This window comes from Maniola jurtina, chromosome 28 (assembly GCF_905333055.1).
Source record: "Maniola jurtina chromosome 28, ilManJurt1.1, whole genome shotgun sequence".
NCBI classification, from domain to species: Eukaryota; Metazoa; Arthropoda; class Insecta; order Lepidoptera; family Nymphalidae; genus Maniola; species Maniola jurtina.
In genome coordinates, this window is record NC_060056.1 from 1,573,872 (window position 1) to 1,599,001 (window position 25,130).

Below are 25,130 nucleotides of genomic sequence, written 5' to 3' on the forward strand. Positions count from 1 at the left end.
ACATCTTTCATTGAAATCGGTTAAACAGATGAGCCGCAAAAAACAGACACACACTTTCACATTTAGAATATTAGTATGGATAATAATACTCGGCCGTTTGCGCCGCGAGTGTAGAGCCCACTTTATATTATTATTTTTACTAGATCATGCCCGCGACTTCGTCCTTGTGGATTTAGGTTTTTTAAAACCTCTTTCCAGGTTCAGACGATGCAAGCTATTTCTGCATCTTTCATTGAAATCGGTTAAATAGATGAGCCGCAAAAAACAGACACACACTTTCACATTTAGAATATTAGTATGGATAATACTACTACTTTACTAAAGATCATAAATATTTGTTGTGCTTTGCTAAATGCAATTTTCCGATAGCCAAATATTTCTTCTAAACTTGCAATAAAACCTTTTAGGGGTAATTTAAACTATATAATACATTTTATTAGGGTCAATTAAACACTATAAGTATAATTTAAACCTCTAAAAATTTAAAAGACCTCTATAAATGTCTTTTTTTGACCACATATAATTTATGGGGTCATTTACACGGAAACCCCATGAATTTTATAGGGTTCATGTCAACCCAATAATTTCATGGGGTAATTTGAACCCCATAATTTTATAGTGGGTAGTTAGTAATCCCACATATTTTTTTGACGACATTTAACCCTATCATTTTCAGAAGTCATTACAACTTCATACACACATTTTAAAAGTACAGTAAAATGATAAAAATAGCATGGATTTGACTCGCTCCAGCAATGTGCGGGGCTGCAATTGCTTATAAAGCATGGCATAATATTATTGTAAATTGAACATTTTAAAAGAGCAACCGCCGAGTTTCTTGGTAGTTCTTTTCAGTAGGAAGGGCATTCCAAACTAGGGTTGAATTATATTTTGACGATTCAAAAGAACTTGTAAAAGTTTATTTATATACAAAAATATTTCATTCTATTCTACAGGGTCATTTAAACCCCGTAAATTTTGTAAGGGGTCATTTGGACCCCGAACTTAAATTTTTCCGATATTCCAAATTTAAAACACCTAAAGTCACTGTTCACAAACTACACTTTCGCACCACATGTCACTTTCCTCCATAATATAGACAGTTTCACCGGTTTCCTCGTTATTGTCACTTTGCTGAGACTCCGATTGGTCGATTTCATCTTGCGCCATCTCTGATTGGTCAATTTCTTCCTCTTGAATCTGTAAAATGATAAAACGTTACTTTGGGTTTTTTGGACTTTTAGGGTTCCGTATCCTAAGAGTGCCAACGGGACTCTATTACTAAACCTCCGATGAGGTCCTCCTCCTCCATTAGTCTGTCTGTCAGCGGGCTGTATCTCATGAACCGTTATAAGTAAAGAGTTGTCTTTGTACCGCTTGACTAGCGTCACTCAGTGATAAGGCCGCCTTTGCACCCTAGGCAAAATTGTTTTCCTTTTTTCGGTCAAAAGGAACCCTTATAAGATCACTTTGTTCTATGTCTGTCTGTCAAGAAAACCTATTGGGTATTTCCATTGACCTACACTCATGAAATTTGGCAGATAGGTAAGTCTAAAAATCCGAAAACCGTGAATTTGTGGTTAGATGGCGCAGTCCGTCATTAACTTGCAATGTTCTACGAGGGGTGGCTGAAAAGTTCTGAGCCTAAGGCACTTGCATTCGTGCTAATTACTCATCCGGCGGGTCACTAGTTGAGCGACATCTACCCACTATATAAGAAAAGTTTCATGTCATTAGCTTCATTAAGCTTTGAGTAATTGAACCGTGAACATCAACATGTCTGAGTCATCGCTGCAGTTAACGAAATTGGAACATCGCGCCGTCATAAAATTCCTCGTAAAAAAGGGGAAAACAGCAAAAGAAATTTTTGAAGAAATGTCTAGTGTATACGGAGAATCTGGACCGTCGTCAGCCACGGTTAAACGATGGACACGCCTATTCCAACAAGGCCGAGAGACTCTGGAAGACGACCCCCGCTCGGGCCGGCCGAACACCGCAGTCACTGATGAAAACATCGAAAAAGTAAAAAAAATTGTACTGGACGATCGGCGAGTAAAATTGTGGCAGATAGCAGAAGAGCTGAGCATCAGTAAGGAACGAGTTGGAGACATTATGCATAATCATTTGCATATGAATAAAGTCAGTGCGCGTTGGGTGCCTAAAATGCTCACGCCACTGGACAAGCAGCGACGAGTTGAAACTTCCGAAGAATTTATAGACCTGTGCAAGGACAATTTGGAGGAAATTTGCACTCGTATTGTCACCGTTGATGAAACGTGGATCCGACAATACGACCCGGAGTCGAAACAAGAGTCAATGCAATGGATAGAGAAGGGGGAAAAGCCGCCGAAGAAGTTCAAGGTGGAAAAATCGGCTTCCAAACTCATGGCCACCATTTTTTGGGATTGCGAAGGAGTTTTACTCATAGATTACTTCCAAAAAAAAACTACGATGAATGCAGAGTATTATGCAGGGCTTTTGAAAAAAGTTCGCGAAGCCATTGTTGAAAAAAGAAGAGGCAAAATCAGCAAAGGAATTTTGTTTCTGCAAGACAATGCGCCGGTTCACACAGCGCGCATTGCGAGGCAAGCCTTGCGAGAAACTGGATTCGATGAAGTGAACCACCCTCCCTATAGTCCAGATCTGGCCCCTAGCGACTATTTTCTATTTAAAAATTTGAAAAAGGACCTTCGGGGACGAAGATTTGGAGATGATGAAGAGATGAAGGCGGCCGTAAATGAACATTTTCAAGCTAAAGACGCGGCTTATTTTTTTTCAGGGATACAAGCCCTCTATAAAAGATGTCAAAAGTGCATTGAAGTCCATGGGGACTATATTGAAAAATAAATTTTATTTAGATTTTTATCTAGACTTTTAATGCCCTAGGCTCAGAACTTTTCAGCCACCCCTCGTACATAAAAGTATTAGGTACATCTTTTTTTTTTCTCTCTCTCCTCTGGCTTTACAAAGATTAGCCAATGTCAAGTTTGTAGTTATTTGTAACAAGTTAGTTAAACTATACAAGTATGGACCCCGTCTGTGCCGGCGCTCGCCGACATACGCACGGCACCCCCTTAGAGCGCTTTCCAGTCAGTTTTAACAAAAAAAAAAACACTCCAAAAAGGTAGAGCACTCCCGCCAGCTAACATCGACACAGACGAAGTCCTAGGCACATCTTGTACAAAGGCACGGAACCCTTCGTATGCAAGTCCAATCCGCACTTAACCCGTTTTTGGTTATTTTTAAGTACCCATGTAACTATTATTTTGTTGCAAGTCGCAATAAAGCTTTATACAATTAATTAGTATTCAGCTCTACCGTTACACAAACACACAGAACGTGTGCGGATAGGCCGGTGTTCCGGTAGTAGACTAGTAGTGATAGGTGAGTTCGCTTGTATGAAGTGTCGATGCATAAATACGATTAATACATTACCTCCTCCGCTGATTCCGACTGGTTGCAATCCTGTGATTTATCATTCGACCAATCAGAGGGCTGCTCGCTTACCTCTGATTGGTCGATCACTTGTGACGTCAACGCTGGGTCCACCTCAACTTCAACGTAGTCTTGCTTTGTCATTTCACTCATCAATGCAGCGTACTTGAGTTTTTGTTCGTCCGTCATTTTGACCATGTTGTGGTATCTTAGATGGTAGTTTAAGTGGCTGCAAATAAGAAGAAATAGAGATATATTTCTCTCACACTTACTCCTTTCTCCTCTCTCGTCTGGCTTTACAAAGATTAGCCAATGTCAAGTTTGTAGTTATTTGTAACAAGTTAGTTAAACTATACAAGTGTGGACCCCGTCTGTGCCGGCGCTCGCCGACACACGCACGGCACCCCCTTAGAGCGCTTTCCAGTCAGTTTTAACAAAAAAAAAAACACTCCAAAAAGGCAGAGCACGACCGCCAGCTAACACCAACACAAACGAAGTCCCCACTTACTCTGATATTGCTTCATTAGAAAAAAAAAACCGGCCAAGTGCGAGGCAGAATCGCACACCGAGGGTTCCGTATTCAGGTATTTTTCCAACATTTTGCACGATAAATCAAAAACTGTTATGCATAAAAATAAATAAAAATCTGTTTTAGAATGTATACGTAAAACCCTTTCATATGATACCCCACTTGGCATAGTTATCTTATTTTGAAAATTGAAACACATTTAAATTTTTTTTTAAATGATGTAACCACAAATTCGTGGTTTTCAGATTAATTTCTGTACTTGTGCTATAAAACCTACCTATCTGCCAAATTTCATGATTCTAGGTCAACGGGAACTACTCTATAGGTTTCTTGACAGACACGACGGACAGACAGACAGACAACAAAGTGATCCTATAAGGGTTCCGTTTTTATTTTTGAGGTACGGAACCCTAAAAAACGAAGGGTTGACATACCTGCTCTGTTTGAACCGTTTCTGGCATATACCGCATTGGAACGGCGCGACGTTGGTGTGAGTCCTCATATGTTGCTGAAGATGCACGGACTGACAGAACGCTTTGCTGCATATCACACATCTGTACGGTTTTTCCTAAAAATGAAAAAAAAAAAAATTATTAAATAGACGATGCCCGCGACTTCGTCCGCGTGGATTTAGTTTTTTTTAAATCCCGTGGGAACTGTTTGATTTTCCGGGATAAATAGTTGCCTATGTCAATTCCCGGGATGCATGCTACATCTGTACCTTTCATCTAAATCTGTTAACCATATGGGCCTTTAAGAATCCTGTGGGAAATCTGATTTTCTGGGATAAAAAGTAACCTATCCCCTTCCCTGGGATGTAAGCTAACTCTGTACCTTTCATCATAATCGGTTAGACTGTTGGACCGTGAAACCTAGCAGACAGAAAGATGGACAAACTTTCGTATTTATTAGTATGGACTAGCGAACCGTCCCGGCTTCGGTATTGAACTTTGCACATAAAAGTATGTAACCATTGAAGATATACTGAGGATTCGAAGGATGTAGATACCTTCCTTAGTGTGTATCCTCAAGTGTTGGTCGAGCCCGTATTTCTGTGTGAAGGCTTTAGTGCAGTAAGTACAGGGGAAGGGGCGACCTCCAGTGTGTCGGCGCATATGTTGCTGCAACCTGCCTTGAAGACATACTGAGGATTCGAAGGATGTAGATACCTTAGTGTGTATCCTCAAGTGTTGGTCGAGCCCGGATTTCTGTGTGAAGGCTTTAGAGCAGTAAGTACAGGGGAAGGGGTGATCTTCAGTGTGCCGTCACATATGTTTCTGTAACCCGCCTTGAAGACATACTGAGGATTCGAAGGATGTAGATACCTTAGTGTGTATCCTCAAGTGTTGGTCGAGTCCAGATTTCTGTGTGAAGGCTTTAGTGCAGTAAGTACAGGGGAAGGGGCGATCTTCAGTGTGCCGTCACATATGTTTCTGTAACCTGCCTTGAAGATATACTGAGGATTCGAAGGATGTAGATACCTTAGTGTGTATCCTCAAGTGTTGGTCAAGTCCAGATTTCTGTGTGAAGGCTTTAGTGCAGTAAGTACAGGGGAAGGGGCGATCTCCAGTGTGTCGGCGCATATGTTGCTTCAACCCGCCTTGAAGACATACTGAGGATTCGAAGGATGTAGATACCTTAGTGTGTATCCTCAAGTGTTGGTCCAGCCCGGATTTCTGTGTGAAGGCTTTAGTGCAGTAAGTACAGGGGAAGGGGCGATCTCCAGTGTGCCGACGCATATGTTGCTGCAACCCGCCTTGAAGACATACTGAGGATTCGAAGGATGTAGATACCTTAGTGTGTATCCTCAAGTGTTGGTCGAATCCAGATTTCTGTGTGAAGGCTTTAGTGCAGTAAGTACAGGGGAAGGGGCGATCTCCAGTGTGCCGTCACATATGTTGCTGCAACCCGCCTTGAAGGCATACTGAGGATTCGAAGGATGTAGATACCTTAGTGTGTATCCTCAAGTGTTGGTCCAGCCCGGATTTCTGTGTGAAGGCTTTAGTGCAGTAAGTACAGAGGAAGGGGCGGTCTCCAGTGTGCCGTCACATATGTTTCTGTAACCCGCCTTGAAGACATACTGAGGATTCGAAGGATGTAGATACCTTAGTGTGTATCCTCAAGTGTTGGTCGAGTCCAGATTTCTGTGTGAAGGCTTTAGTGCAGTAAGTACAGGGGAAGGGGCGGTCTCCAGTGTGCCGCATATGTTGCTGTAACCCACCTTGAAGACATACAGAGCATTGACATACCTTAGTGTGTATCCTCAAGTGTTGGTCCAGCCCGGATTTCTGTGTGAAGGCTTTAGTGCAGTAAGTACAGGGGAAGGGGCGATCTCCAGTGTGTCGGCGCATATGTTGCTGCAACCCGCCTTGCTGGGTGAAGCGCTTTAGACATACAGAGCATTGGAAGGGCTTTAACTTGATGTGGGCCGTTTGGCTGTGTTCCGTCATGTCTTTGCTGTTCTCGAAGACCATGCTGCATAACTGAAATGTCAGCAGTGTTATTATGATCATACAAATACATAAACATCATTTTTTTTATGGAGACAAACAGTATTAAAAATAAACAAAAGGTAGCACAAATACAAAGCACATACCACAACAGTCTCCAACGAAAAGTTATCACAAAGTTAAAACACACAATAGCCGGGTATAAGAAGGTACATAGGAAAAAAAACAGAAAATAGGTAAATTACATAAATAATAATATTTTGGATTATAAAAATAAAAAAAATAAAAAATTGGTGTCTTACCTGACAGCTGTATGGCGTCAAATTATCGTAAGCAGCGATAAATTTCTCGCACACTTGACACCGGCTTCCTTTGCGTCTGCGAGTGTGCTCATCTCTAAAGTGGGCGGAGTATTCACAGCACGAGAGGAACATCTGATGGCATACCTCTTCTGGGTTGCTGGTGGATGGCTGGAGACATTCGAAGGGACCGCTGGAAAAATCGAGGGGTTAATTAAACCTCTTAATACAAGGAGGGGTCAAATAACCCCTAATTGATGAAAAGGGTCAAATAATCCCTTATTATTAAATAGGGGTTAAATAACCCCTTATTGATGAAAAGGGGTCAAATAACCCCTTATTGGTGAAAAGGGGTCAAATAACCCCTTATTGATGAAAAAGGGTCAAATAACCCCTTGTTGGTAAAGAGAGGTTAAATATCCCTTTAACAACAGAGAGGGGTCAAATAACCCCTGGTTGGGAAAAAGGGCTGACTAACCCTTAAATAGCGGAGGGGGCCAATAACCACTCATAGGTGAAAAGGAGTCAACTAACTCCTTATTAATAAAGAAGAGTCTTAAAATATGATTTTTGATTCTAATATTTTTCTTTATTTTTAGGGTTCCGTACCTCAAAAGGAAAAACGGTACCCTTAATCTATCTGTCAAGAAACCTATAGGGTACTTCCCGTTGACCTAGAATCATGAAATTTGGCAGGTAGGTAGGTCTTATAGCACAAGTACAGGAATAAATCTGAAAACCGCGAATTTGTGGTGACATCATTAAAAAAAAATTAAAATGTGTTTCAATTTTCGAAGTAAGATAACTATATTAAGTGGGAAATCATATGAAAGGGCTTTACGTATACATGCTAAAACAGATGTTTATTTATTTTTATGTATGATAGTTTTTGATTTATCGTGCAAAATGTCTGAAAAATACCCGAGTACGGAACCCTCAGTGTGCGAGTCTGACTCACACTTGGCCGGTTTTAAAAAAAAATATATATATTTGGATACAAGTGAGCCCTTGACTGAAATCTCACCTGGTGGTAAGTGATGATGTAATCTAAGATGGTAGCGGGCTAACCTGGAAGAGGTATGGCTACAGAAATTTCACATCAGTTATATTGATGTGATGCTCACTTACCTTATAGGTACCACTTCTTTTTCTTTCTTCGTTACTTGTTTTTCTGACTTCGCCTGTTTCACTGAGTTTCTAAGCTGCAATGTAAGAATATATAACAATTTATTTTTCGCATCACTAGCTCAAAAAGGGCGACTTTGTTGTCTAAAATCAGTGAGAAAAAATCGTTTTTGCTGACTCAGTGAGAAATAGTGTTCTCTCAAGAAAAGTTTGAAATCTCCCATGCCTATTTTCATACGCCAACATTTCATTTCATACATACTTTTGAAATTCTCTATTTTATTATTTAACTAGCTGTGCCCGCGACTTCGTTCGCGTGGAATAGTGACTTTTCGGGCAGCATATTTTTAAATTGACATAACTTTTTTATTTATGAACCGATTGATATGAAATAAACACTAAATGTTAAGTGAAGCTTACCACAATATATTAGTGACCGAGTGTGATAACCGTATCTAAATCGAATAAGCCGTTTCTGATATTAGCGTGCACAAACACACAGACAAACAGACAAAAAAAAATTAATTACAATTTCGGGTTTGGCATCGATATAATAACAACCCCTGCTACTTTTTTTTATATATTTCCATTGTACAGACACCACTTTTCTACAATTTTATTATATAATAAAATTGTAGAAATAGTTTATCTATACATATGTATGTATAGATAAACTATTGTAAAGTAAAGTAAAATCTGTTTTTTTTACATCGAGCCGCTGGATCGCGGCGGCGGCGTGAAAAAGTACCGTTGCCCCCCCCCCCCCTCCCCTCCCCTAGAACCGCGGAAGGGGGGTACGGGGGGCAACGGCCATGTTAATATAATGATGATGATGATAGTATGCTAACATCAGAAAATATGAGATCACCTTCCTCATCTTCTGGACCGTCATAGCATCCTGGTCCTTGATGATGATGTAACTGACATCCTTGGAGGCCAGGCTGGTTACAGCAGTCGGCTCCATCGAGGAGACCAGCTCCGAACTGATATTTTGTATATCTTCTGTATATTTCCGTTTCTGAAACAATGTAATAAAATGAGACAAATAGAGAATACTAGCTGATGCCGGCGACTTCTTTCACATGGGTATAGGTTTTTAAAGATCCCGTGGGAAACCCATTTGTTTTCCGGGATAAAAAGTAGCCTATGTGTTAATCCGGGGTATAATCAAAGTCAAAGTCAAAATCATTTATTCAAAGTAGGTACAATTGCACTCTTTTTGATGGTCAAAATTGTTAAATTTGTAGATATAGTGGTGATAATTAAGTACGTAACTATCTACTAATTTATAACTAACTAATCTATCTCCTATATGCTTGTCGTAGAGGCGATGGCCGTTGGAGCCGGAAAGTCCTTGAGTGGAGACCGCGTTTAAGCAAACGTAGTGTGGGACGCCCTCCAGCACGATGGACCGATGATATTAAGCGGCTGGCGGGAAGTGGCTGGATGAGGAAGGCTGAGGACCGGGTGTGGTGGCGCTCTTTAGGGAAGGCCTATGTCCAGCAGTGGACGTCCACAGGCTGATGATGATGATGATGATGAATCTATCTCCATTGCTATCCAAATCCATCCAGTAGTTTTTGCATGAAAGTGACTAGTAGCCATACTGAAGTTATTTTGTAATTTTTTTTTGTCTTATTTGTATGGAATTTGTTGGTGTAATAATAATAATAGAAAAATAGTGTGTTTATACTATTAGTGTGAAGTTTGATAGTGTGAAGAAATAAAATTATAGGCAACTAGCTGACGCCCGCGATTTCGTCCGCGTGAATTTGGGTTTTTCGAAATCCCGTGGGAACTCTTTGGTTTTCCGGGATAAAAGTAGCCTATGTGCTAATCCAGGATATTATCTATCTCCATTCCGAATTTCAGCCAAATCCGTCCAGTAGTTTTTGCGCGAAGGAGTAACAAACATACACACACACACACACATAGAAACTTTCGCCTTTATAATATTAGTGTGATAGTGTGACTAATCTATCTCCATTGCTATCCAAATCCGTCCAGTAGTTTTTGCATGAAAGTGTGTTTATAGGTACTATTAGTGTGAAGTTCGATAGTGTGAAGAAATAAAATTATAGGCAACTAGGTGAGATTGCAATCAAGAGCTCGTATCTGAGTAAAAAAAATCCTTCCGCAACAATATGTAGTACAAGACGGGCCAGCCGAATCTATCTACCCTACTAGTAGACCCCCGGTAATCCGGCCCCTTTCTAATCCGGCACCCCCTGTGATCAGACAAGTCTATTTTATCATTGAACTAGCTGATGCCCGCGACTTCATTTGCGTGGATGTAAGTTTTTTAACCCGTGGGAACACTTTAATTTTCCGGGATGAAAAGTAGCCTATGTGCTAATCCAGGGTATTATCCATCTCCAATCTTAATTTCAGCCCAATCCGTTTAGTAGTTTTTTGCGTGAAGGAGTAACCAACATACACACACATACATATACACATACACACAAACTTTCCCCTTTATAGTATTAGTGTGATGTGATGTGATTTACTTTTGATATACATAGTGAAGTACCTATGATTCGTATTTCAGAGTAGGTATGTAAAACATATAGAATCTTATCGTTGGATCTTTGATTTGTCGGATTACAAGGTACTCTTTTGTAACAAGTGTAAATTAAAAATTTATAACACCCCCGACGATCCAAAGTATTTGAGTTTTCCAAAACATCATTTTCAAATAAATAATTATGTATTTAGGCAACGTCCATCTTGACAGCTTGACATTTGTCTATTGACATAATATTATGAACCTAACGGTTATCTAACCTTCTTTTCTACAAGAAAACTAGAAAAGAGCTGATAACTCTTAAACGGCTGAACCAATTTTTTTATATTATAGCTAAGAACACTCTCGATCAAGCCACCTTTCAAACAAAAAAAAAACTAAATTAAAATCGGTTCATTCGTTTAGGCGCTACGATGCCACAGACAGATACACAGATACGCAGATACACAGATACACAGATACACACGTCAAACTTATAACACCCCTCTTTTTTGGTTGGAGGTTAAAAAACGGCAGACTATAGGGGTTCTTATGCAGTACTCTATAATCCGACAAATTCGATAGTCCGACACTGCCCTGCAAAACGTTTGTCGGATTACCGGGGATCCACTGTATTGACTTACCAATCCTGAGTATTCAGATTTCATGTAGAGGTCTGCCCCAGCCTCAAACTCCTCGATATGCTCCATCCGCGCATGGTTCCTCACAGCCATCTCCGACACAAAGGCTTTAGAGCATAACCGGCATAACACTGTATCCTCCAACTCCTCATCATCCAGCTTTTCTAACTACAAAGGAATACAACTTTGGATTACCTCAATAGATTTTATCCAATTAGAGCCTGGATATCTCAACGGTTGAGGAGCGGACTGAATTCCGAAAGGTCGGCGGTTCAAACCCCACCCCTTGCACTATTGTCGTACCCACTCCTGGCACAAGCCTGACGCTTAGTTGGAGAGGAAAGGGGAATATTAGTCATTTACAATGCTGTATTGTCAAGTCGAAATCTCCTGAGGATGCTCCGGTGTCGGGGCGAAACGTGCCTCGAGGGTAGTGGAAAAGTCTTGTGTGGTGGTGCATGTGAGTGGTGGTGGCAGTGCTTGCTTGGGAACTTGGCTTTATTGCTTGGTTGGGGAGGTAAGCGGTGCTTAGCTTGTAACTGCATGTTTGACCATACAGATTTTATCTGTTGGCGGATTATAGCAAAATAATTTTTAACTGTTTCTTGCTAAACATGAACTTCCGCAAAGTAACGCCTGATTCTATCCAATGTGGCTAATATTCTTTTTTTTTTAAAAAGAAAAAAGAAAAGAAAAGATTTGCTTGATGTAGATGTATGATGCAGAATGCTGTTGGGGTTGCCGAGGGACTGTTGTGCAAGTGGGATGTTCACAGGCCAGGACTGATGGCTTTCATGCCATTATCTGTAAAGGATATCACTCCTACAGCGCCTTCGTAGCAGCCACAACTGCCTTCTGGGTGCAATAAGGGATGCTCAATAATAAAACGTTGGGCTAGAGTTACCATGGTAGGCTACTTCATTTATTTACTTTATACTAACATTACTATAAGGAATTATTGTTACTAAAACACTAAGTATCTATATAGACTGCTTTGTATATTATAAGATGGTCTGAATTAAAATATTATTTATTTATTAATATACAAACACCTTTTTGTTATGGGTGTTAATGAGAGTCCTCTATATATGCATGGCGGTAGACGAAACACCGACGCACGTACTGCTAGAGTGCACGGGCAAGGCAGAACAACGCGAGCGCCATTTGAGCCAGACTCCATGAAGCTCTTCGCAACCTAGGTCTACTCGGCTTCTGGATCGATAAATAATTACTTTTACTTACCTTTATCTTGGTAACAGGCACTACATTCACTGCTCGCACTTGTATTGAAGACATTTTTCGCTGCAAGAAAAAAAACAAAGCTAAATAGCTAAATATTTGGTGGCACTATAAATTCGCACTTTTTTAAAATATCGAGAAAAAAGCGGGAATTCAATCCATAGAAAACATTTTTTTTTCACACAAGCAACGGAGTCAGGAACGGGCGGAATTCATAGAAAAGTATTGATTTTATCACCAAAATGTAAAATATAACCATAAAATGGCTCGTATTTATTATAAATACAAAACACAATCAAAAATGTGCATTTCAAATCACTAAAATAAACTTCAAAGCTTGTTTCGGGAAAAGGGAAAACCGGCGTGTTTTTTTTTAATTAAAAAAAAAAATTAAAAAAGAAAAAATTAGAACCTGGCGTTTCGAAAAAATTAAAAAAGTCAATTTGACAAGTCAATGTACCAAAAATACAAAACTCTTTTTGTTGAATTTCTTCACTTGATGAAAGCTCAAATTACAAATCTATTCTAGAAAATCCTGGTTTTTAATGACAAAGCAATCCGCCATTTCGTGAACGACAAGGAAGAGGGAAGCTGCTTGCATAATATTGAAAGGTTATTGCCCTTTTGCAAGAAACAAAAGTTTGTCTATGGTACCTTAAGCTATGCGCACATGTTGTCGGCATCGGTTTGAAGCATCATGTATCACGAATGGGTGCCACGTTAATAATAATTTTTAACTAATTTTGACTTAAAAATAAATATGATTTTATATTTTAATAGTAGCTAAATAATTTATTTATTTATTTAATAATAATATCTCAGCATGCTTACAGTGATACCAAAACGCATACGCTTATTTATTTATTATTCAACGGTTTAAAATACAATCACACTAATATTATAAAGGAGAAAGTTTGTGTGTGTGTGTGTGTGTGTGTGTGTGTGTGTATGTTTGTTACTCCTTCACGCAAAAACTACTGGACGGATTTGACTGAAATTCGGAATGAAAATAGATAATATCCTGGATTAGCACATAGGCTACTTTTTATCCCGGAAAACCAAAGAGTTCCCACGGGATTTCAAACCTAAATCCACGCGGGCGAAGTCGCGGGCGTCAACTAGTAATTGCATATTTGACATGGTTCTTATCATAATAAATAACGTAGTGATTTGGTGATTACCATACATACTTTTAGATAATAAGAACTTTTCTGTAACGAGCTCTGCTTTATCAATACCGTTGCTAACGTTGCAATATATTATAATTTGTTGTTAAAAATAATTTTCGTTAGCACACAGATTCCGTCAATTATTTTATAATGGCAGCCAAAGCCACTACAATCAAAGAAGCAATTAAACGGTGGGAAGAGAAAACGGGACAGCAGGCCGCCACTGCTACGGAAGTTAGTTTGGTATTCCAGTGGCCACCAATAGAGAAAATGGATAATTCTTTATCTTGTCTTGTTAACTGCGAGTAAGAAAGATTTTGAAACTTTTCAATTGAATAATTGGCAATGGATCTTATTTTTCGCCTTTATCATTAAAATCCCAAATCGCAAAAATTATGTAACTCACAAAAAATCACGTCAAACAGGTCAAACATCGATCCGTCGATTGAAGGATAAATCAAAAACCAGCCAACAAAACTTTTCCATATAATATAACTATTTAGTTATAATATATTTCCAGGAAACTTAGTTTATCGACAAACCTAATTGAAAAGGTATCATCTCTAAATAGCTTGAAGAAATTACGTATTTTGTCACTTGGGAGAAATTATATTAAATCTTTTTCTGGTATGGTAAGTGAATACACTTCATGAAAATTAAAAAGGGGGCCAGCTACTTGCGACAGGTTGATTGGTTGGTACGGTTTAAAGTGAAACCAGTCATTTGGGTCGTTTGGGATGGAGCTTAACTCACAAAAAGTGAAACTAACGAATGAATACGCTGCTTAAGCACACTTTACTGGCTGACCAGTACGTATGCCTACGTACGTACGTACGTACGGTGCCTATAGGCCATAATATTGTTGCGACTGAGACTATAAACAATGCGTAAGAAGCTTCGCTACTGTTCTGAACTAAAAGCTTAATTTACTATAATCCACTGAAACAGACAAATCTGTATGCAGCATGCGATATGCACCACCTGCCCTCCCACTGCTCAACATGTAGGAACAGCCAGCCACCAAATGAGCAATACGCACCACCACACAAATTCTCCCAAACACGCTCGACGCACGTTTCAATCCGACACCGGAGCATATCCTACAATTTGCAAAGCTGCTTTGCAAATTAAGCTTTTAGTTCCGTGCATGTCATGGGCTTCTGCAATGCAACGTCTGTTTCTATAATCAATTGAGTGTCTACATCTCATGGTCTTTAAACTACTTTCGTGGCAAGAGTTGTTGCTACGTGATTTGTAAAGAAACTGTTTTCAGGAATGTGTCGGGGATACTTTAGAGGAGCTATGGATATCCTACAATCTGGTAGAGAAGCTTAAGGGCATAAATGTGCTAAGAAACTTGAAAGTTCTGTATATGAGCAACAATTTGGTTAAGGAATGGAGTGAATTCAATAAACTTCAGGTAATCAACTTGTTTGACCAGGTGGCGAAAGACCGTGGCGTGTCTGTGGAAGTCCCTACAAGAGACCTATTCCCAGCTGTGTGCATCTATTGGTTGAGGATGAATGATGATATGATATATCATATGATAACGATAATTCTAGAGTTTGTGTTGCATATTTAGGAGCTACCAAATCTAGAAGACCTTCTATTTGTTGGGAACCCTCTTTATGACGCGTGCGAATTAGAAGTGTGGCGTTCAGAAGCAGCGAGAAGGCTACCAGGACTGAAAAAATTAGATGGAGAAACTGTTCTGCGGGAGGATGAGCCACCGTTGACGGTTGCTGATCTTGAGGTGAATCTTGTTTATACTCCATGTTCATAATGACCATACGTACTAAACTTGTCTGTTTGTCTGACTGTCTCTCTGTCAATCTTCTAGCTTTTCGCTTCTTTTAGCTTTTCTTCTAGATTTAACTATAATTTGGTACAAAGTATGGTACAAATGGGTCCATCCTGGGAAAGGATGTAAACTTTTTATTACTACTAACTTTTTATCAGGGAAAGTTTTAACGGGATTTTCAAAAAGCCTACATCCAGGTAGACGCAATTTTGGGAATCGTATACTTAGTGCAGAGATAACTTGCATGCTGGAGATAGATAAAGACTACTTTTTAGCCCAAAAAAAAATACAATCATAAAGTTCCCACGGAATTTTTGAAAATCTAAAACCACGCAGTAGTAGCGCGGGCGTCATTAAGTATTTAATAATAACAACCTATTAGAATTTTATTTGTTATATTAAACTGATTTCCTCCGTTTCAGCCTGATGGTGGTGATGGCGTAGAAACTTTAGTCAGCGCTGAACCAAACGACTAAAAAGCTATAGTTAAAAAATACTAAGAAATATGAGAAAAATAAAATCATTTTCCTTAGTTCTTCCGGTCTTTCATTTATCTACCAATTTTCAACTTAAAACACTATTTCTACATGTCTCTACCAAAAGTAAGCATTATGGAGATAGTAATAATGTAATAATCAATCCTTCAATAGATTAGGTAGGTAACTAGTTAGCAACATTGTTATTTGTCAAAAGCAGGTCAAAAGAGACCACAGATCACTATATACAGTAGAGACCGTATTATAGTCTCATATCATATATAGTCAACATCGTTTAGTAAAACTGATAGACCGCTTCTCCGCCTATTGGCTAAGATCAAAAGAAGAAGATCACGTATAGATTGATTATCGATTTCACTGAAAAATAATTTTCCAGTTTAATAATTTCTAGAAAAAATAAATATGTGCTTTTAGCTTTACACGCATGTACAATATAGAATATACCTCAGAAACCCAGACATATTATTATTTCAGGAGTGCCAACTTGGAGACTTACAAAAACCACAGACTAAAGATTAATCTTCAATGGTCCACCGTCCAAGGTCATCTAATTCCATTCAAATCAAACGTCATCTGTCAACAATGAACAAACGTCACTTTTCGATCAAGTAATCAAAAAAAAAAGTCCTAACGTTTTATTTATTATTGTTTCGTATCAATTAATTGGTGTAAATTACACGAATAATTACATCGGTGTTTACAAGATGAGTTCCTACGTTACAATGGAACTTCTATTGACGCTGCTAAATAGTCAAATAACAGTTTAATTTGTCCAAAACCGTGATGTTTTTAGATTTATAACAACAACAACATTGGAAATGCTCCCCATAGTGATGTACAACATGGAAGGGAGTTCGAATAGTGTACCAAATTCGAATTTTAGTTTGTACGACGAGAGTGTTATATTGAATAGCGTTCGTAATAGGAAAAAGGTGTCGGAATTACCGAACTGTCCGGTATGTAGCTGTACAGTGAGACAAGGGGAGTTAGAAAGTCATTTAGCTTTAGAAGTTGATAGATTAAATAAACTTTCTTGTGGTGGATCTAAAAGGAAGCTAAGTGTGAACAGTCCGAGTGGTTCGAACCCTATACCGGGGTCTAGTTCTAGTATAGAAGTGGAGGAACAGGATGAAGTTGATGTATCTGGTTGTTTGGGTAGTGATGTTTACCAGGTAAGTGGTAAAAAAAATTTAAACAAACTTTTTTTTTATTGTTTAGCTTTAGTCTTTTGAAATAGTGCAGTCTCAGTAGCCTATGTGCTAATCCAGGATATTATCTATCTCCATTCCAAATTTCAGCCAAATCCGTCTTGTAGTTTTTGCCTGAAGGAGTAACAAACATACACACACACATACAAACTTTCGCCTTTATAATATTAGTGTGATATTGTATGTTTCGAATAGATCACCTCTTTCTCACCTGCTTTTGAGGGTGCCGAGTCCAAGCTTTGCAATCTTTAATTAATTTTTAGAGGGTACACACTAATCGCCTCAAGCGACTGCGCGCGCGTCGTCGCAGCTCCCCACCGCCACAGGCTCAGCATGGAGAGTGCCCGGTCTGCAACACCTCACTACCAGTGTCCAGACTTCAAAGACATGCTCTCCGATGTCTGAAGAGGACCGGTGCAGAAATGGACGAAGATGTACCTGATACCAGTTCTGAGGAGGGCAGCATTGATGTTGAGGTAACTATCATTAATATGTAGTAGTATCAATAAAAGTAAATACTCCATCTACAATGTCTGAAAAGAACTGAAGAAGAGATGAGTAAGAATATTTCTGATACCAGCTCTGAGGAAGAAAGCAAAGCTGTACAGGTAACTACTAGTTATATATTTGCAGAAATAAAAAACTTTGTAATAGATCGATTTAAATCTAAATACAGTACAATCTGACTAATCCAGCACTATTAAAAACCAGGGAGATTATTGGAATATTCGGATTACTGGATTGTATAGAAACATTCATAGTAAGCATTTCATAAAGGCAATACAATATATTTGGGTTCACATTGTACATGTTTCTTATAACTGTAACATATCTCACAATTATCAAATTACATAGTTTTAAAATAGCATTAATAAGCTGTGATAGCCTAGTGGTTAGAACATCCGCCTCCTAATCGGAGGTCGGGGGTTCGATCCCGGGCACGCACCACTAACTTTTCAGTTATGTGCGTTTTAAGCAATTAAATATCACTTTCTTTAACGGTGAAGGAAAACATCGTGAGGAAACCTGCATGCCTGAGAGTTCTCCATGTTCTCAAAGGTGTGTGAAGTCTGCCAACCCGCATTGGGCCAGCGTGGCAGACTATGGCCTAAACCCTTCTCATTCTGAGAGGAGACCCGTACTCAGTAGTGGGGCGGAAATGGGTTGATCATGATGATAGTTTTAAAATAATCCTTAACTGAGGTCTGTTTTTGTGCAACTTGGCGCGGGCGGAAGGTGCCGGATTATTTATTTATTTATTTATTTATTTTTTAAGGGACGCTAACAATATACATATTTAACATTTTATATACTACTTACATACTATTACATGACCGATATGTATATCAATAACTAGCGTCCACAACATTTTTGTAGAGCGCCAGTAAACTTTATATTACAATAGACTTAACAGATATAATAGATACATACAAGTAGGTACTTAAATAAAAGGTATATGAAACATGATTATTGGACGTGTCGGTCTATTGAAGTGCCGGATTGCATGAGATTCTACTGTATTACAACTTCTACTGATTTTCAAATGAACGGTGGTTCCAGCCATGTACTTTATTTAAGTTTGACAAGAATTCGCGCTCGCTGCGCTCTCATGCAAGTTTTACGTGTTCAGAACGACGAGCCGCGAGGTTTCGGCGCGGAGTACCAGTGGTGCGGACAATGGCGCGTGCGAGCGACCGCTCTGCAGGACGGGGAGTCCCGGCCCGGTACTTGTGTGAGACGCGCCTCTACGGATCACGCTCTTGTAAGTCGCTGTACTTTATCCACGGAGAGAAGTTAGTATAGATCTCTCTCTCTGTTATGTGATCCCATACAAATGAATAATACAATAATTTAATTGAATTTCTAGTTCAATATTTACAGCCTCCACGGTTGAGGAGCGGACTGAATTCCGCGAGGTCGGCGGTTCAAACCTCACCCGTTGCACTATTGTCGTACCCACTCCTAGCACAAGCTTTACGCTTAGTTGGAGGGGAAATGGGAACGTTAGTCATGATTAAAATGGCTAATATTCTTTTTTTTTTGTTTTTTTAAATATTTGGGTTCAAGTCAACGTTCTACAACTAAATGCCAAAATTTCAGGCTTGTAACTCATTTCGTCTATGAGCTAGAGACCTGTGACATGATTCAGATGGACAGACAACAGAGTGGCATTAATAGGGCTCCATTTTTACCTTTTGGGTATGGAACCCTAAAAAACTCAGTGGACGTTAACCATTTTAAGTGTCCAACCAATCACAAACATGTTTTCAAAAAACATTCGAAATTCAATTCGATACAGACGCGCTATGATTGGCTGAGATATTTTCGCGCTATCAAAAAATAAGATTTTTCTGCGCAGGTACAGTCAAAGGCCGTAAGTCGTTTAGCACCTTGATCATATTTGCGTGGCACGGTTATGCACATGCCTTAGGGTTTGTGGCGTGTTTATAGAAAAAGGTCATAAGTGCAACAGGTTTTTGATGCAATAGTTTAGTGGAATTGCTACTCGAATTCTGAGGCCGACCGTACATCGGCGTAAGTTATAAGTGGTTGTACTGAAGGTATTGAATTTGAATATATTTGTTGTCAGGTGGTGGACGGTGATGAGGATACAGAGTTATATGGACCACCACAATACTCCCCCTCTAGGATAGCACCCGATGTAAGTATATAGAAGGCCGCCAAATTGTACCGACCTGCCTATATTTTGTTGTGCTTTGTGTGTGTTTTTCTGTTCTCATTTTGTGGTGTACAATAAAATTATATTCATTCAATCCATACTTAATATTTAAATGCGAAAGTGTGTCTGTCTGTCTGCTACCTTTTCACGGCCCAACAGTGTAACCGATTCTGACGAAATTTGGCACAGGGTCAGCTTATATCCCGGGGACGGACATAGGCTACTTTTTATCCCGGAAAATCACAGAGTTCCCGCGGGATTCCTAAAAACTCATCCACTTAACCGATTTATATGAAATTTGGTGCCGAGGTAGCTTGCGTTCCTGTAATTGACATAGGCATTTTATCTCGGAAAATCAAGCAGTTCCCACGGGATCTATAAAAAACTAAATCCACGAGAACAAAGTCGCGGGCATACTCTAGTAATAATTATAACTAGCTGTGCCCGCGATTTCGTTCGCGTGGAATAGCTCTCAGCGCGCTTTATATAGCCACGGACGCTCAGGCGCGAGGCGTGTAGTACGTACTCTGTACGTTAAACATGTTCGCCGTGATTCTTTAAATTGACATAACTTTTTTATCTATGAACCGATTGACATGAAATAAACACTAAATGTTAAGTGAAGCTTACTACAATATATTAGTGAAAACCGTATTTAAATCGAATAAGCCGTTTCTGATATTAGCGTGCACAAACACACAGACAAACAGACAAAAAAAATTAATTACAATTTCGGGTTCGGCAGCGATATAATAACAATCCCTGCTACTTTTTTTTTTATATTTCCATTGTACAGACACCACTTTTCTACAATTTTATTATATGTATAGATTAGTGGTGTCAAAAAATAATTTATCTATAATACATATTCAATATAAAAAAATATTCAGGATATTAGATTTTCAATAAACCCCATATTTAATACAAAATATAGTAATTTTTAAAGCAATACATTTTCTATTAGAATTGCTTTTAAATTTCACGAGGCGTTTGCCAAAGATAGACCTACGATCTACGTCACACGATATCAATATGGTTGCGAATATCATACTCATTCGCGATAAAATATGTTCTATCGCTACGCGTTAGTTTTTTATTCGTTTAGAATATTGCCCCTCGGTAGTTTTACTTATCAAATAGATTCTTTCGATTTTGCTATTCAATCAGGACAGTAGATTTATTTATTTGTGAACTTGGTTGTGGGTAATACTGAATGTAAATAATATCATATTTCGTTGTCGGAGTTGATATTATCACAGATTAGGTCAGTTACTTCATGTATTTCGCGCGTTTGTTATTATAGGTTAGGTACGTAAATTGTATTGGTCTTTTTGGAAATGTGTGTGTTTGTGTGGTCTCATGATGGAACCGGGTGGGCATAGTGATTATATCCAGGGTCTCATGATGGAACTGGGAGGTAGCCATAGGAACCGAGTGTCTGTTATAGCTCCGGCGTGCTTGGGTTGTTGGATTTTTGTATTAGTTTTAGCCGCGATGAAGGCTAAAATAAAAGCTCTTTATTAAAACGATTTTTAAATAGGTAACTGGGTAAACTTATCTACTTTTTGTACCTTCTTGACATTTCTTTATCATTCTAATTGTTTTTAATTTTACATAAATAGGTAGGTAGATACAGATAGGTACCTAGGTATTTAGAGTAAAATTATTACCATATACTATACGTCTTTCGGGATTTCTTTATTGTCATGCTTTTTAGGGTTCCGTATCTGAACCTGAAGGGTGCTAACAAGGAATACAGAATCTTTTATTTATTTTTGTGAAGCTTGTAGGTACTTATTGAAGTAAAGATTTACAAGTGCCTTTGAAATTTGTATATATATTGTATATGTAGTGTATTTGTATATGTGTTGTGTATATGTTGTTTGTTTGTTGTGTTGTTTTTGCTTGTATTTGTAATTTGTTGTTTTGTTGTGTTTGTGTGTTAGGTACATACTATTTTTATTACTTGAGTGTTATTGAAATAGAGACCCGTGCTCAGTAGTGCGCCGGCGATGAGTTCTCACTTCTTTTCGATGATTCTTATAAAAAAATTAATGAAAAGAAATAATTTAAGTATAAAAATACAAAATAAAAAATAAATTATTATTTGTTTTTTTAAAGTGATATAATATATTTCTACAGAACCTCCTCCGACACCTCCTAGACGTCGCTTTTAAGGTGGTAATCTGTATAATGGTTCGCTAGGGGTGAAAGCAACAGAAAAACAGGTGCAAGCGATTCTCGACCTTATTGACGGTAACGAGAAAGTTGTTATTTTGTCATATTCTTGCTCAGTATCATTCATAGAGTGCTAATATGTGGTTTTCTGAAATATGTCAATAAGGTTGAAAATCGTTTGCATGCAACTTTCTGCTTGCGGCTTTTTTTTTTGATAGTTAATATATTTTAACGTAAAAAATATTCAATATTTTTCTGTAACAAACATTAATATTATGATATAGGAATCCAACCATATTTGACACCTCTTAGATTATCACGGTTCACGATTAACCTAACGCCGGCTCTGTACGATTCGAAGGAGGTGTGGTGTGTGGTCTATATGCAATGATATATCAATCAATTGCGATTGAATAGTTCGGTTTATTTTTGTTTTACAGGCAGAAATACCAATAGACATACAGAATGATGAGACTGAAAGAAGTGGGGACACTCACCATGAGGTGAACTGTGATGTTAAACCCAACGGACTAGTAGAGGCTAGTGCGGAGGTAACTTAATTTTTCTTCTATTTGAGTGTTTAAAATCTGTTCATATATCCTGTTTAGGGTTCTGTACCTCAAAAGGAAAAACAGAACCCTTATAGGATCACTTCGTTGTCTGTCTGTCCGTCTGTCAAGAAACCTATAGGGTACTTCCCGTTGATCTAGAATCATGAAATTTGGCAGGTAGGTAGGTAGGTCTTATAGCACAAGTACAGGAATAAATCTGAAAACCGCGAATTTGTGGTTACATCATTTAAAAAAAAATTAAAATGTGTTTCAATTTTCAAAGTAAGATAACTATACCAAGTGGGGTATCATATGAAAGGGCTTTACCTGTACATCCTAAAACAGATTTTTATTTATTTTTATGCATAATAGTTTTTGATTTATCGTGCAAAATGTTGGAAAAAATACCCAAGTATGGGAACCCTCGGTGCGCGAGTCTGACTCGCACTTGGCCGGTTTTAGGGTTGTATCATGAATCCATTTTAAAATTTGTATTAATTGTTGTCATAGTGGCAATAGAAATACACATTCTGTGAAAAATTTCAACTTTCTACCTATTACCATCAATAAGACACAGCCGCCTGACAGACAGACGGACGGACTGAAAGATGGAGAACGGGATGGAGATGAAAGATGAGACGGACAATGGAGGCTTAGTATGAGTTTCGTTGGTTTCCTTAGGTTATGGAACCCTAAAAAGAATAATCTGAAGCAAGAAGTTATTTCTAATTGTTTATTTTTAATTTCAGACCAGAATACAAGCACTAAAGTCAAAAATTAAGGATTTGGAAAAAAAGCAGAATTCGTCTTTAGAGGTGAGTTTTTTTAAAAAAAAGAATATAAGCCATTTTAATCATGACTTACATTCCCCTTTCCCCTCCAACTAAGCGTAAAGCGTGTGCTAGGAGTGTGCAACGACAATAGTGCAACGGCTGGGGTTTGAACCGCCGACCTTTCGGAATTCAGTCCACTCCTATAACCGTTGAGCTATTGAGGCTACAATTTTATTAATTTCATTTACCTAACTTGGTAGAAAAAAACTGATGTTTCGATATACTGTGCCTGAAAAATACCGTTATTATAACTGTTAAATATTAAAATCTTAATAAAATTTAAATGAATCTTTAATATGAATGACTCTGTAACTTAAATATGAATGACCTTGTACAAATTTTGCATGCCTGATTATGTAAGGTGAAACATTTCTACTATGTATTTAATAACACCTAACTGTAAACAAAAAATGTTTCTGCAAATAAAAATCTTGTATCTTGTATCTTGTAATGTAATATCTAAAATACCGTTATTTTGGTATTTATTAGTATAGTTGTTTAAAATATATTAACTACATCTTAATTCTAAACCGATTCTGATAAAACTTGTATTTTCAGGTCAAATGTCTGATTTGCCTCGGTCCTTACACCTCCCCCGCTGTCTCCATACAGTGCTGGCATGTCTATTGTGAGGTAAGTGGTCATTTAACATTATTTATCATCGTCATCATCATTATCGACAGTGGCGTGCAGGTAATAGAGGCACAAAAGCGCTGCTTACCCTGATTCAAATACTTCAATGCTCATTTTTCATCGTGACCGCCAGTAAAGAGAGGAGTAGCTTATTTGTGCTTACCCGGGCTATTACTTGTGCACGCCACTATTTATCGACCATGGGGAGCACTCTTAAAATAAAAAAAATTCAAAAGAAAAATAAAACGTTTATGAAGTCTGTTTTATTTTTCTTTAGAAAAATTTTTATTTCACAATTTTTAGTGGCCCCACTGTACTATAATATGCTATGCCCAGTTAAAACCCTACTGTTTACTAAGCTATTACAGTGATCGCGTGCAATTTGCACTTATCCATTGAGGAGTTCTGTTCTCCATCTCCGAAGATATTCATCAGATCTTCACCTTTATATGGGACCACCTGCACAGTATACCCTTTCAAACAAAAAAAAAAATCCAAATCGGTCCAGGGGTCTCTGAGTAATCGGGGAACATACATAAAACAAATGTAAACTAAAAATTTATAACAACCCCGACAAGTGAAGGTTACAGTAACTAGAAAAGAGCTGATAACTTTCAAACGGCTGAACCGATTTTCTTGGATTATAGCTAAGAACACTCTCGATCAAGCCACCTTTCAAACAAAAAAAAACTAAATTAAAATCGGTTCATTAGTTTAGGAGCTACGATGCCACAGACAGATACACAGATACACACGTCAAACTTATAACACCCCTCTTTTTGGGTCAGGGGTTAAAAAGAAAAGATTCCGACGAATTGAGAACCTCCTCCTTTTGTGGAAGTCGGTTAATAATATATCGTCTTACAGGTCTGCTGGCTCCAGTCTCTCCGAGCGAAGAAAATCTGTCCACAATGCAATGTGATCACTAATACGCAACATTTACGAAGGATATACATGTAAATTGTATACTATAACTGTAACCTACCAAAATCAGCGTTGTTATTATACTACCTTAACAGGGCTCTCTCCGTCACTCGCTTCATACAATCGTAGTTCCAATTTCATTTGAATATTAAGCAACCAAAGTCCATGAAATGCAGACATATTTTGGAAACTAATATCTATGTCTGTGGTGTTTTAGATTTCATCATCAAAAAAATTAAAATGTGTTTTAATTTTCAAAATAAGATAACTATACCAAGTGGGGTATCATATGAAAGGGCTTTACCTGTACATCCTGAAACAGATTTTTTATTTATTTCTATGATTAACAGTTTTTGATTTATTGTGCAAAATGTTGGAAAAATACCCGAGTACGGAACCCTCAGTGCGCGAGTCTGACTCGCATTTGGCCGGGTT

General features: G+C 38.3%; 3 protein-coding genes across 10 annotated transcripts; 2 read left to right on the forward strand and 1 right to left on the reverse strand.

The window, feature by feature from the left end:
• Nucleotides 1-898: 898 nt before the first annotated feature.
• Nucleotides 899-12,795, reverse strand: LOC123879693 (zinc finger protein 235-like). 5 transcript variants are annotated; one of them, XM_045927576.1, is made up of 10 exons: nt 12,634-12,795; nt 12,225-12,284; nt 10,986-11,150; nt 8,707-8,856; nt 7,842-7,915; nt 6,717-6,906; nt 6,214-6,447; nt 4,399-4,532; nt 3,508-3,664; nt 899-1,200 (listed from the first exon to the last, which is right to left on the reverse strand). In XM_045927576.1, the coding sequence occupies exons 2-10, from the start codon at nt 12,276-12,278 to the stop codon at nt 1,045-1,047; spliced, it is 1,314 nt and encodes a 437-aa protein (XP_045783532.1). In that variant the 5' UTR covers nt 12,279-12,284; nt 12,634-12,795; the 3' UTR covers nt 899-1,044. The 5 variants fall into 5 exon arrangements, with proteins under 5 accessions (XP_045783532.1, XP_045783528.1, XP_045783531.1 ...); XM_045927572.1 differs by having other exon boundaries at nt 3,436-3,664; nt 12,634-12,794; XM_045927575.1 differs by having other exon boundaries at nt 3,436-3,664; nt 12,682-12,792.
• On the forward strand, nt 12,780-15,717 carry LOC123879717 (dynein axonemal light chain 1-like). 4 transcript variants are annotated; one of them, XM_045927615.1, is made up of 6 exons: nt 12,780-12,833; nt 13,514-13,695; nt 13,911-14,022; nt 14,664-14,810; nt 14,973-15,143; nt 15,614-15,717. In XM_045927615.1, the coding sequence occupies exons 2-6, from the start codon at nt 13,541-13,543 to the stop codon at nt 15,665-15,667; spliced, it is 639 nt and encodes a 212-aa protein (XP_045783571.1). In that variant the 5' UTR covers nt 12,780-12,833; nt 13,514-13,540; the 3' UTR covers nt 15,668-15,717. The 4 variants fall into 4 exon arrangements, with proteins under 4 accessions (XP_045783571.1, XP_045783570.1, XP_045783572.1 ...); XM_045927614.1 differs by lacking the exon at nt 12,780-12,833 and adding an exon at nt 12,913-13,000; XM_045927616.1 differs by lacking the exon at nt 12,780-12,833 and adding an exon at nt 13,365-13,394.
• A 538-nt stretch (nt 15,718-16,255) lies between these two features.
• On the forward strand, nt 16,256-24,825 carry LOC123879707 (E3 ubiquitin-protein ligase Rnf220-like). Its single transcript, XM_045927601.1, has 8 exons — nt 16,256-16,860; nt 17,160-17,372; nt 18,527-18,658; nt 19,487-19,558; nt 22,195-22,305; nt 23,055-23,120; nt 23,697-23,771; nt 24,639-24,825. The coding sequence occupies exons 1-8, from the start codon at nt 16,507-16,509 to the stop codon at nt 24,729-24,731; spliced, it is 1,116 nt and encodes a 371-aa protein (XP_045783557.1). The 5' UTR covers nt 16,256-16,506; the 3' UTR covers nt 24,732-24,825.
• The last annotated feature ends 305 nt before the right edge of the window (nt 24,826-25,130 follow it).